Consider the following 13541-nt stretch of genomic DNA (forward strand, 5'->3'; position numbering starts at 1 on the left):
TACCACAATCCTACAACGTAGGGAGAGAATCCTGAATCCCTCTCCCTACAGAGCATCATCCACTGCCAGTGCATGAGGATACCACTGCTCCGCCCCACATACCCAAGAGGGAGCTACATATTCAGGAACCATAGCTTGAATACATTATCTCCTCCCTCCTGTAAGACTCGGTCAGGACTAATCCCATTATGCCGTGTATCTCTGTTTACGTCATCAGTCTCACTCTCCTAAGCCATCTCCCATCACCCACTCTCAGTCCCAACTACATACACACAAGCACGCACATGTGCACTCAAGTTCACGCACACACAAGAAACAGTCATCTGGTGGTCTCACTTCATTCTTCACTATGAAAAACAGACCAAAACTTCATTTTCCCATGATCAGTCCTACAAGCTAACCTGCACCTAAATCTATGTTTTCTACTTTCCTTCCTATTACAATGGATGAGTGTCCCTGATCCTATTAAACTTAGTTCCAGATCGCACTTGCCTTTACAAAAGCTTTAACTCCCATAATTATACCTCTCCCTCCTGCCTGCATCGTCAATTTCTCCCTTCAGCTGGATTATTCCCATCAGCGCACCAACTCTCCTTTTACCCCACAGTCTCTTCTGGTTATCCTGCCATTTCCCTGCTCTCATTCAGAGTAATACTTTATGAACACATTGTTTTCACTCACTATCCCCACCTTTTTTACTCCTATTTATACTGCCATTTACTGTAATCTGGATTCTGTCCTCACAACTGCACTTACACTGCTAATCAAAACTGCCAATAACTGATGACCAATCCGATGGACCCTTCTTCACTCACTTCATGTTCCTCAACCACTAAGCTGCATTTGCACAGTTCACCCTCCCTTCTTAAAAAACTCTCAGTCAGGTGTGGTGGCTCATGCCTGTAATCCCAGCACTTTGGGAGGCCGAGGAGGGAGGATTGCTTGAGCCCAGGAGTTCAAGACCAGTCAGGGCAACATAGTAAGACTCTGTCTCTACAAAAAACTTGAAAATTAGCCAGGCATGGTGGTGTGTGCCTGTGGCCCCAGCTACTCAGAAGCCTGAGGTGGGAGGATTGCTTGAGCCCAGGTTGTAGTGATCCAGGATTATGCCACTGCACTCCAGCCTGGGCGACAAAGCGAAACCCTGTCGGGGAAAAAAAAAAAAACAAAAAAACGCTCTCCTTTCCTGGCTTGTGACCTCACTCTCATGGCTCTTTCACTTCCTCGCTCCTTCTCCAACTCTTGCTGGTTCCTCATCTCCTACCTGAGCCACATAGCCCAGAATGCCTTGGAGTTCAGCCCTGTCAATCTTCTCCACCTTGACATCCTCCCCTAGTTACTTTAAAAACCTATCTGCCAGTGATCTCAACATTAACATCTCCAGCCCAACCTCTCCCGAGCACCAATCAGAGTCTTGCACAACTACCTGATAGATCTGTATCTCAAATGTTTAACAAGTACTTCAAACTTATTGAATCTAAAACATGGCTCTTGATTCTTCTCCTTATAAGTCTGTCCCTCTCCCAACTTTTCTATTTCAATAAACAGTATCAACAACCACCCAGTTGCTCAAACTCCAAAATGAGGCTTTACCCTCAATCCGTGCCCCTTCCTGTATCTTCCTTCAACCTCTATGTTGAAATCATAAGCAAGTCCTCTTGAGTCTACCTCCAAATTAAATCTCCAAATTCATTCAGTCTCTGTTATGATACCCTAGACTCTGTCTCTACAAAAAACTTGAAAATTGGCCAGGCATGGTGGTGTGTGCCTGTGGCCCCAGCCATTCAGAAGCCTGAGGTGGGAGGATTGCTTGAGGCCATTATGTCTTACCTGATCTACTGAAATGACATCCTAATTCTGTCTTCTTTTGTCCACTTTCAATCTCATCTCCAGACACATCGTACCTAAATCACCCTCCTATCTAAAATCTTCCAATGGCAGCTGGGCGCGGTGGCTCACACCGGTAATCCCGGCACTTTGGGAGGCCGAGGTGGGCAGATCACGAGGTCAGAAGTTCAAGATCAGCCTGGCCAACATGGTGAAACCCCGTCTCTACTAAAAATACAAAAATTAGCCGGGTGTGGTGGCGGGCACCTGTAATACCAGCTACTTGGGAGGCTGAGGCAGGAGAATTGCTTGAACCCAGGAGGCGGAGGTTGCAGTGAGCTGAAATGGTGCCACTGCACTCCAGCCTGGGTAGCAGAGCAAGACACCATCTTAGGGGGGAAAAAAATCTTCCAATGGTTTTCCATTACAATTAAAGGTGAATGAAGAACACACAACATGTTCCTCAAAAGCTACATATTCTGGCCCCCACATACCTCTCCAATCTCATCTCCTATCGGTTTCCTTCCTTCTCTCTTCTCCTCTAGTCACCTTGATTATTTTCTTGCTTCTCCTACTTGACAAAGCCTTTTCCTTGATAAAGCCTGGGACTTCCTGTTGTTCCATCTGTCTGAAATGTCCTACCTCCTAAACCTATAAACTTAACCCTTTGCATAAAGAGGTAATTATTCTTTTTGTCCATATCATCCTTGTTCTTGCCTCTGTTCCCTGAACTGAAATAAGTGCTAGTGGTAAAGCCTTGCTCCCCAATGGATGTATTCTCTCTAGTCAAGATGCATGGCTGTGACTTGGATCAGCTCCAGGGATCTCAGTGAGGTTACCAATCTAGTCTTTGACAGGTTCCTGAGATCAGCCACATTGGTTCCTTTCCTTCCTCCCTTTGGGGCCAGTTAATTAATCCATGATTAATTCCCAGTACTTACATGTTTTAGAACAGGGTCAGCGAACTATCAGTAATGACCAGATAATATCTTACTTATGTGCTTATGTACCTGGTTTTCTGTCCGCCAGCCTTATGGAGGCTGTTTTGTTTACTGCTGTATCCCAATGCCTGGCACATGGGCACTCAATAGGTTTCTGTGAAATAAATCAATGGAGGAAGTAAATGGCCCTGTCCTTAGCCCAACCTCTTAACCACTATACCATACTGGACCTTGGTAAATGTTCAACCCAAGATGGTACAACTTGAATGTGGTTTTACCCTCAGTCCTCCAAACCCAGGAGGAAGAGTCAAAGAAGCTGGTTACTCCAGGGCAAAAAGAGAGATGTACTACGGAGATGTTGACAGGGATATGGACTAAAACCAGTAGAGATGGCAAAGCCTAAAGCATAAATAGCAAGTGAAAACCTGTTGCTAAGAGCCAACTGTATGCAATGAAATAAGGCAGTACTAAAGGAACTCTCTGAGACAAGCCAGAGCCAGGGTCTTCTGTCCCAGACTGTAGAGCCAGCAAGCATTGCAGCTCTAGGTAGCAATGTGGCTAGCCACACAACATAGTAGAGAGACTGCCATGAATTTTGGATCAATGGACTGTCCCCATCTCAGCCTCCTGAGTAGCTGGGACTACAAGTATAATACACACCACACACTCACACACCCACACCCCCAGCTAATTTTTGTTTTTGGTGGTTTTGTTTGTTTGTTTGTTTTGAGACAGGGTCTGACTCTGCCACCCAGGCTGGAGTGCAGTGGTACGATCTTGACTCACTGCAACCTCTGCCTCACAGGCTCAAGTGATCCTCCCAACTCAGCCCCGCGAGTAGCTGGGACTACAGGTGTGTGCCACCACCTCCGGCTAATTTTTATATGTTTTGCAGAGACACACACCCTGTTACCCAGGCTGGTCTTCAAATCCTAGGCTCCAATGATCCACAGCCTCCCAAACTGTTGGTATTACAGGTATGAGCCACTGCGCCCAGCCCCTAACTCAATATTCATAAGCTAAGAATAGATTATTTTCTTCAGAAAATAAGACTTGGATTACATGTGAGAAAAGACTTCCTAAAAGTACTTTGAGACACTGAAATATGTGTGTATTGTGGACGAAAGAAATTTGGCAGGGGCCATGATAATGACAGCTGATTATTTCTTACATGGTTGTAAGAAAGGAGTAATTGTCTGACCTGGGTCACTCCAAGTATAGGCCTATCTGGAGGGATGAAGGAATATGAAAGATCCTTCTCAGTTTGGCATGACTGAAAGGAGAACAAATGCCTCTATCTCAGTATGAAGTAGAATTTTCCAACAGTGAAAACTGTGTAAATCTGAACAGGCTGTTTTGTGGGGTGAGTGCCACCTGACAAAAGTACATATGAACCAGCTGAGTGACTTTCTGACAGGCATGTCAAAGAAAAGACTAGGGTAAGAAGCGGGTCTCTAGGATCTCCTTCTGATTACATCTAACTGCAAAATACTGGGTTTTTGTTTTAGTTTTTTTGAGACAGAGTCTCGCTCTGTCGCCCAGGCTAGAGTGCTGTGGCGCTACCTTGGCTCATTACAACTTTCTCCTCCCAGGTTCAAGTGATTCTTCTGCCTCAGCCTTCTGAATAGCTGGGATTGCAGGCACCTGCCACCACACCCAGATAATTTTTGTAGTTTTAGTAGAGACAGTGTTTCACCATGTTGGCCAGGCTGGTCTTGAACTCCTGACCTCAGGTGATCCAACCTGCCTTGGCCTCCCAAAGTGCTGGGATTACAGGTGTGAGCCACCACGTCCCACCTGCAAAATACAGTTTAAATTATAAAATCCAGCCTGGGCACAGTGGTCCACATCTGTTATCCAAGCACTTTGGGAGGCCAGGGCAGGAGGATCACTTGAGTCCAGGAGTTTAAGACTGGCCTGAGCAATAAAGTGAGACCCTGTCTCTACAAAAAAATTTTTTACAAAATGGCCAGGCATAGTGGCACACACCTGTAGCCCCAGCCTACTCAGGAGGTTGGGGCAATGAAAGTGCTTGAGCCCCGGAGTTCAAGGTTACAGTGAACTATGATCACACCACTTTACTCCAGCCTGGGCAACAGAGCAAGACTCTATCTCTAAAAAAAAAAAAAAAATCATCATCATCATCCAAGGACTGAGTAACACTAACCACACTCAATCTGTAACTAATAATTCCCAATGCTTACATGTTTTAGCACAGGGTCAGCAAACTGTCTGTAATGACCAGACACTATTTTAGGCTATGTGATCCATATGGTGTCTGTCCCAATTAATCAACTCTGTCATTGGAGCAAGAAAGCAGCCACAGACAATATGTAAACAAATAAGCATGTCTGTGTCCCAGTAAAACTTTATTTATGGACACCGAAATCTGAATTTCATACATTTTCATGAGTCATGAAATATTACCTTTTGATTTTTTTCCAACCTTTAAGAAATGTAAAAACCAATTTCATTTGCAGACTGAACCAAAGGAGGGAGCAGTCCCAATAAGGCCCACAGGCCATAATTTGCTGGTCCCTGTGTTAGAAATTTCATGGCTGGTATTTCTACTGAGCTTTCAAAATGCACAATTCCAGCAACCCCTGCAACTCCATGCCTCAACCTCCCTCCCCTTCATTCAGGAAATATCAAGCAAAAGAAAGGATGCTAATTTAAGGCAACAAAAAGAAAAATAGCAACACTGAATTCTCTAAAATTGGATAATCTAACCTGGTTATTGAGGAATAAGGCAACCTCTAGCCAGTGGAGAATGGCAGTAGCTTCTACTTTTATACTACAAGAAAGCCTGTTTTAATACTGACTAACGAGAGGAAAAGTTAGTCTGAATTAAAGACTTTAAAATGCAATTTTATTGTTCACCAAGGAAGTATTACTGCAAAGCAGAAGGCCTAACAGGCCTGTTTTAATGAATAGATGACTCATCTGTAATCAGCGCATTAATTGTTGGGATTCAAATGGGTGCTCTTAAAGTACTGGGAAAAATAGCTTCATTTTTAAAGCAGGTTAAGCATTCCCCCTACAGCCTTTTTTAAAGTATCAATTTGCTTTGCAAACTATCTCTTTCCAAAGACTGTAGAAGTAAACCTTCATAAAACCCTGACAGATTTATCACAAATTCTATGCTATTAAATTTCAAAATAAAAAAAGCCACATGAATTTGGACAACATTTTAAGTATTACAATACAAAATCAATGTCATCACTTAGCCTCCCAGTCCCTAAGGTTGACACTGTACCTTTTGCCTTTCAAATTATTTCGGAACTTGTCCTCAGACTGGAGTTTTGCCTCTCTTTCCCCAGTCTGAAGATTCAGCCGTACGTGGGATCCTGCAGGAACAGCCTGCCCTAAAAGCCAAGAAGAGAAAAGGCTCATGAGGTACAAGGTCCTTGGAAAGTCGCCGGGATGGCCAACAAGCCAACAGGACTTGCTAGTTCATGAAGACACAACTCAGCTGTGTTCAGTTACCTCCTCAATCCACCCATCTCTCTCCTGTGAACACACACGCCGCTCGCACATACTCACTTAGCTAATCTATAAAGGAAATCTGTAAGGGAATGGGGTAAGATGGGCAGGAAGATTCATACTTGAATCTAGAGACCAACGTCCCCCAATTAGAACCTGCATATTTAAGCTATTCTATGTTTTCTTGAGCTAATAAAAGCTTTGTGTTATGTGCAGCAGGTAAGTGGTAGATACCTACTCATTCCTCAGGACATGCTACATTACTGTCTCTTCCATGACACTCTTCCTGCCCCTCCCCTGACAGTCGGTCCCACAGAACCCCAGACAGCCTGCCATCCCAGCAAGCTTACAGCTCACCACCTGCATCTGTTTAATTAGGCTCCTTCTATGAGGCTCTCTCCTTCTTAAGCAAAGGGACTGTATTTCCTCCTTTTTGATTTCCCAGCCCTTAGGCCAGGGCTTGGCACATAAAATATGTGGAACTTAATGTTACGAAAAGAAAGAAGGAAGAGACTGGAAGGCAAGAGGACAGGGCAAGCCAAGGAGGCAGGGAGTGGAGCCAAGAGAAACTGAAAACCTACACCCACCTATCTACGGAGTTGATCCATAGGTAGGAAAAACAAGTGTTGTGAATCGATGGGCTATTCCTATGCACTGCACAAAACTACTCAAGTATAGTTAAAAAGTAACTGTGCAGTAGCACATACTACAAATGGAATGCTACACCCATTCATTCATTCATGAAACTGCTGTAGGGATGGAGAATTTCAGGGAAAAGGCTTTTCAGGAGATGGAAGATTTGAAGCAAAGATGGTGCTTCTGACACCTGGACTTTGACTCTGCTTTCTCCTGCCAGAGGATAGCACTGCCTTGCTGGTGTTAAGTTTGATTGAAGAAACCAAATCAATGACTTTCAGAAAAAATTCCTCCCAAGGAAGCACACAGCACAAGTTCTCTCAAATAATCAGGTAAACTCAAGAACAGAAGGATAATGATATAGGCAAGTAGTCAACAGTTTTCTCAATTCTGGGAGGCCCAGAAAAACTCTTGAGTTCCACCAGTCACTCTATCCCCAATCAAGAAGACAGGGATATTGCACACCATGCTGTTTCTGTTCCTGCCACCCCACTTCAGTAGGGAGTTTCTGTATGTTTTACTTTAAAAAAATGGGAAACTACATACAGTATATAGAAGTATGTGCATAATGATTTCCCTCTAACCCCAACCATTATTTTCAAGGATAAAAAATATGTTCAGGCCAGGCATGGTGGCTCACACTTTGAGAGGCCAAAGCAGGTGGATCACCTGAGGTCAGGAGTTCAAGACCAGCCTTGGCAAATGGTGAAACCCCATCTCTACTAAAAATACAAAAATTAGCCAAATGTGGTGACAGGAACCTGTAATCTTAGCTACTCGGGAGGCTGAGGCAGGAGAACTGCTTGAACCTGAATGGCGGAGGTTGCAATGAGCCAAGATCACGCCATTGCACTCCAGCCTGGGCAACAGTGTGAGACTCTGTCTCAAAAACAAAAAATGTTCAGAGTGCAGTGGAAAAATCCTTCTCTGGGGTGGCCCTCCTGATAAAGTTGGGAGTCAAATGAAGCAAAAAGTGAGTCCCAGACTAGGAATAAAGGGAATACCATAGCAAGGAAGCCCCACGTGCAAATGCACTGAAACAGAACCCAACAGGCCGCAGAAGCTAAGGAAAGACTAGGCCACAGAACTAACTGGAAGGACTGTGGGGGTTGCTGGCTTGGTACCACCAGGAAGCCTGGGTTCATCTTCCTTGGATAGGAAAATATTCATCAAACAGCTGCGGAAGACGGTTCTGGGAGGAGATGAGGCTGAATACTGGCAAGAATAACAAAGAACTAGCAACTTCTATCCTATTCTTATGATCATAGGGCAAGAGGTAATTTCTTTAGTACTAATCTAATCTCTGAATGTTTGAAGGGGAGAGGCTGCCTCACCTGGAGAGATTCCAAACTGACAAGACAATAGTCCCTTCCTGGATGTATGCTAAACACATCATCCCTGCCATCCCCCTTTACTCTACCACATTGATACCCAATCTACCTCCCAAACTGGTTGATTTTTCCCGGTATGTGTGTCTTGAATGCATACTCTTCTTTCCATCTTCCCCCACTGCTTTTGTCTGAACCATCGCCATCTCTCACCTAGACCCTATCACAGCTTTCTAACTGGCCTCCCTGATTCAACTCCCAATCAAACTGTTCTTTACAGTGACTGATTTTTCTTTTCCAAAATACCAAACCTATGTCATTCTCCTGCTTCAAACTGTTTCATGGCCTCCTACTGTTCTGAAAATAAAGATGAAAATCCTCGCCCTGGTCAATGAGGCCCTGCAGTATCTAGCCCTGGCCTGCCTCTCCAGCCTTGTCCACTCCTCATTCCTATGCTCTAGGCGCATTGGTCTTTTTCTATCCTTCTGAAAGAACCATGCTACCTCCTACCAGGGGGCCATTCCATCTGCTGTTCCCTTTGCCCAGAATCCTCTTCCCACACTCAGCCTCCATCTCCTCATCCTTCCAATCCCAGCTAAAGTCACTTCTTCTGAAAGGCATCCTCTATTTTCTCAGACTAGATTTACCTGCCTCCAAAAGATTTCACAGCACCACGAATCCTTTATAGCGCTTACCACCATCAGTAATTACACGTTAGTTTTTTTATTTATCTGGTGAATATAAATGCTCACCATTTTATCCTCAGGGTCTATCACATGACCTAGCTTATAGTGAACTCTCAATAATCATTTGTTGGTCAGGTGAGGAGGCCCTTGCCTATAGTCCCAGCATTTTGGGAGGCTGAGGCGAGGGGATCACCTGAGCCCATGAGTTAGAGACCAGCCTGGGCAACACAATGAGACCCCATCTCTAGAAAAAAATTTAAAATTAGCTGAGTATAGTGGCTCACACCTGTAATTCCAGCACTTTGGGAGGCCAAGGCAGGTGGATCACTTGAGGCCAGGGGTTGGGCAACATAGTGAGACCCCATCTGTACAAAAATAAAATAAAATAAAAAAATTAGCCAGGCATGATGGCATACTCCTCTAGTCCTAGCCACTTGGAGTCTGAGGCGGGAAGATTGCCTGAGCTCAGGAGTTCAAGGCAGCAGTGGGCTATGATCACGCCACTGCACTCTAGCCTGGGCAACAGAATGAGAACTTGTCTCTAAATTAAAAAAATAATAATCATTTGTTGAGTGAAAATGTTTAAATGAAAGAGGGAATTCCTAGCTGACCTAGAGTTATATGGAAAGGCCAAGAAGGATTTTTACTAGGGCAGGTAGAGTTATAATAGTAATTAGTCATGTTAATAGTTATTTTTAGTAATAATGGTACTAATACTAGTAATATAATAAAAATAGTATTTTAAATTTTCAAACTTTTGATCAAAGTTAGAAATGGAAAAGAAAAAAGCATGTGAGTTTATAAGCTTCAGACATAATAGGTTATAATGTGCTAAGCTCGCCAAACAAGAGGCTAGGATCTTATGTGAATCAAGTTATTCTGAGGAAAATTCCAAAATTACTCCCTTCACATAAGCCACCACAGGGGGCAAGAGCAACCACAATAGCATTAACTCAAAATACAGGTTGTGCTCATTTATAAGATACTAAACACGTCATGGCAGCAGCAGTGGCAAAAGCAACAGGAAATGCAGTATTTCAAATACTTCTCCACTGGGGAAATGTCCAAGTTAGAAAGATAGTATAATCTGACCTGCATCCTTTAAGAGCCCCTGCGACAGAAGAAAATGTACCAGAACACAAGGGAAGGGCAAATCAGAGCAAAAAGAAAACAAGATACATACAGGTAACGAGTTTGCCGGATGGAAAGCAAGGGGACAGGCAGAAAATGATGTCTGGATCCAGGAAGGCAAACAAGCCTGCAAAGCCTACAGTGTCTGTTTTCCCGCCTCTGGCTCCTTCAGAGCTGATCCCAAGGCTCAGTATCCTAGCCTAGAAAACTCTGTCCATATCAAGCAAGAAGCCCTATCCATATTGAGTAAGGCCACATCACGCTTGAATTTTGACTCCCACTGGGACTGTCACTGACTTCAGTCACAGGCCAGGACCCAGATAACAACTCTTGTTTTCTTGGTTGGGGGGTAATCTATGGTAGACTGCAACATTGTCACTAGTTTTCTTCCTCCCTGCTTGTCACACTCTCTGCCATGTGACCTTACAGTTCCTCCCATTGCAGAGTGTACCTTCCCACACCTTGACTTTGGATTTTGCTTATCACATGCGTTGGCCAGTGGGATGCTGACAAATGGGCCACAAACAGATGTTTGAAATGTGCTTGCATGGTTGTATTGTATTCTGCAATCATCATGAGAAGAACATCACTGCTAGCCTTCTGGTCCAAGAAGGATGAGACACTCATGGAGAAGAAACAAGTCAGGGCTTCATGTGCACATGGTTTATTAAGGGATGCTCTCCAGTTGACAGGAAATGAGGAGGCAGGGAGGACTTTGTACCCCCACCTACGCCCTCCTGGCAGTCAGAGGCCACAAGCTACCAGAGCAGGTGGAGGCAGAAGCTCTGGGCAAAGAAGCTTTGACTCCTCAGAGGGGTCCAGGAACAGGTGGCAAGAGTAAGTCTTGAACCCCCACAGTAGCTGGGGAAGAAACACCCTCTACGGGAAAAGGAGATCCCAGGGAGTCTGGGCAGGGAACCAAAAGCATCTGCTTTAATGGCTTTCTTAGAGTGTGTCCTAGTCCGTTAGGGATCCTATAACAAAGTAACTTAGACTGGGTAATTTATAAACAATACAAATTTATTGCTCACCGTTCTGGAGACTGGGAAGTCCAAGATCACACCAGCAGTTTCAGTGTCTGGTAAGAGCCTGTTCCTCACAGAAGGTGCCTTCTAAGTGTTTTCACATGGTAGAAGGGGCCAGGAGGCATCCTCAAGCCTCTTCACTAATCCTGTTCATGGGGTGTGGAACTCTGATGACCTCATCACCTCCTTTTTTTTTTTTTTGACCTCATCACCTCCCTAAAGGCCCCACCTTCTAATACCATCATATTGGGTATCAGGGGACAACCCAAATGTCCATCATTTGACAAATGAATAAACAAAAGTAGTATATCCATATATTATTCACCATTAAAAGGAGCCATAAATACTGATACATCCTACAACATTGATGAACCTTGAAAATGTTGTGCTAAGTGAAAGCCAGAGACAAAAAAGCATGTATCATATGATTATTTTTACACGAAATGTGCAGAATAGACAAATCCATAGAAACAGTAGATTAATGGCTGTCAGGGGCTGCAGGAAGGAAGGAATGAGGATTGACCACTGTTGGTCTGGAGTTAGACAGTGGCAGTAATTGCACAACACTGTGGATATACTACAAAAAGCCCCACCAAATTACCAAAAAAAAAAAAAAAAATCATGGGGGAAATACTTTCAGATTATACAAATCCATCCCTTTACTCTAAAAACCATTGCATGCCATTAGGGGAATCCATCTGCAACAATTAACACTGTGGTAATCATCTAATGGCAATTTGCTACTTCTCTCCTTCTTTACACATTTATTAATTGGGATTTATTTCACTGCAAGAAAAAACTGTAATGCCTTTAATTATTTATATCAGTATGAACTCATGGATATTTTATTCTATGGGTCCAACACTATTATTATTTATCTTGTTGCTCAAATTGTTTCAGCCTTAGCAATCAGAAGTGCCTTCAGATTGGCTCTTATATTCCTTTGAAAAATTCTTCCTCCCCACAATCATTTTCTTTTTAAAAGTATTTGCTTACTTTCTGATTCCATAAGATGTTCCAGGTTCATCTTGTATTTCCCTTTCACCAGTCCTGGAATTAGCCACTTCTCAGGAGCCCTGGTTTTTTGTTTTCTCTTTCTTTTTTTTTTTTTTTAATTGGAGAACAGTGTTTAGAAACCAAGATCTGGATGCTAGGTGTGTTCATTACTACTAGGGTGTTGGTATTTCTAAGCCCTCTCAGTAGGCAGAGCTAGAAATATGTGTGTGTGTGTAACAAAATACCTTAGACTCGGTAATTTATAAACAATGCAAATTATATACACACACACATATACATACATACATTTGTGTATATATATGGTAATAAGGTTTGGCTGTGTCTCCACCCAAATTTCATCTTGAATTGTAGCTCCCCTAATTCCCACATGTCGTGAGAGCCAGCCACCTGGTAGGAGGTAATTAAATCATGGGGGTGGGTCTTTCCTGTGCTGTTCTTGTGATGGTGAATAAGCCTCATGAGATCTGATGATTTTATAAAGGGCAGTTCCCCTGCACACACTCTCTTGCCTGCTGCCATGTAAAGACATGACTTTGCTACTCATTCACCTTCCACCATGATTGTAAGGCCTCATTGGCCATGTGGAACTGTGAGTCCATTAAACCTCTTTCCTTTATAAATTACCCAGTCTCAGGTATGTCTTTTTTAGCAGCATGGGAACTAATATATATAGTTTAGAATACTATATTACATATATTCTAACCACATATACAAATATGGTTTAGAATAACATTCAGGGCCTCCATGTAATCATCAGTCATTAATGTTTAAGGGACATTGAGTTCACTTTCTCTAATAATCTGTGCCAAAAGTAAGAAAAGAGGACATCAACAGATGTACACATATATATACATACAGACATCTATATACATGCACATACCTATATTTCTTGTGATGTTACTGTTGTGTGTGTATCTCCACACATCTGTATTTCTATATCTATTTATCTGTATTTTTTTAAAAACTACAAGTTTATACTGATACTTCAGATTCCAATGTAATACATGGGCTCATCAGTCTTCTCATACTTATTTATAATTTCTTTCTCTAACACTGAGAAACCTGCTGTTATTATCTACAATATATTTTTGTTCTAGTATACAAATAAACTAGTTTCAAAACTGTTAACCCATATCCCTGTGAGAAATACATTTACCAAACTAGATTACAGCATGTACATACAGTTCTGTTTTAGCTTTACAGTATCTGGTCAAAATACTGCTTCACAAAGTCACTTGGGTTAGTTCTTCCCTGTCCACTTCATTAATGTTATGTTATTAATTAGTAATGCTCAGTTCATTTGTTAGTATTTGTATTCCATTTTATGGCTCCTGCCCCTCCATATCCTGGTTGGCTTAACTATTTATTTGGTGAGCCTATGAAGACTATGTAATCTATTACTGTGGTTCTAAGAGTCAGAGCTATACAAAAAGAACAGTGTTCTGTTCTCTTACATACTTTTTTTTT

General features: G+C 42.8%; 1 protein-coding gene across 2 annotated transcripts in view; it reads right to left on the reverse strand.

Annotated features, from left to right (window-relative positions):
• SIL1 (SIL1 nucleotide exchange factor) overlaps window positions 1-13541 on the reverse strand; it is a 245699-nt gene that overhangs the window by 95015 nt on the left and 137143 nt on the right. For both annotated transcript variants that reach the window (XM_011935316.1, XM_011935317.1), the window contains one exon: window positions 6025-6133. In XM_011935316.1, coding sequence (XP_011790706.1) covers window positions 6025-6133 — 109 coding nt within the window. The remainder of the gene's footprint in view (window positions 1-6024; window positions 6134-13541) is intronic.

This window comes from Colobus angolensis, unplaced genomic scaffold (genome assembly GCF_000951035.1).
Source record: "Colobus angolensis palliatus isolate OR3802 unplaced genomic scaffold, Cang.pa_1.0 Scaffold142, whole genome shotgun sequence".
Taxonomy (NCBI): Eukaryota; Metazoa; Chordata; class Mammalia; order Primates; family Cercopithecidae; genus Colobus; species Colobus angolensis.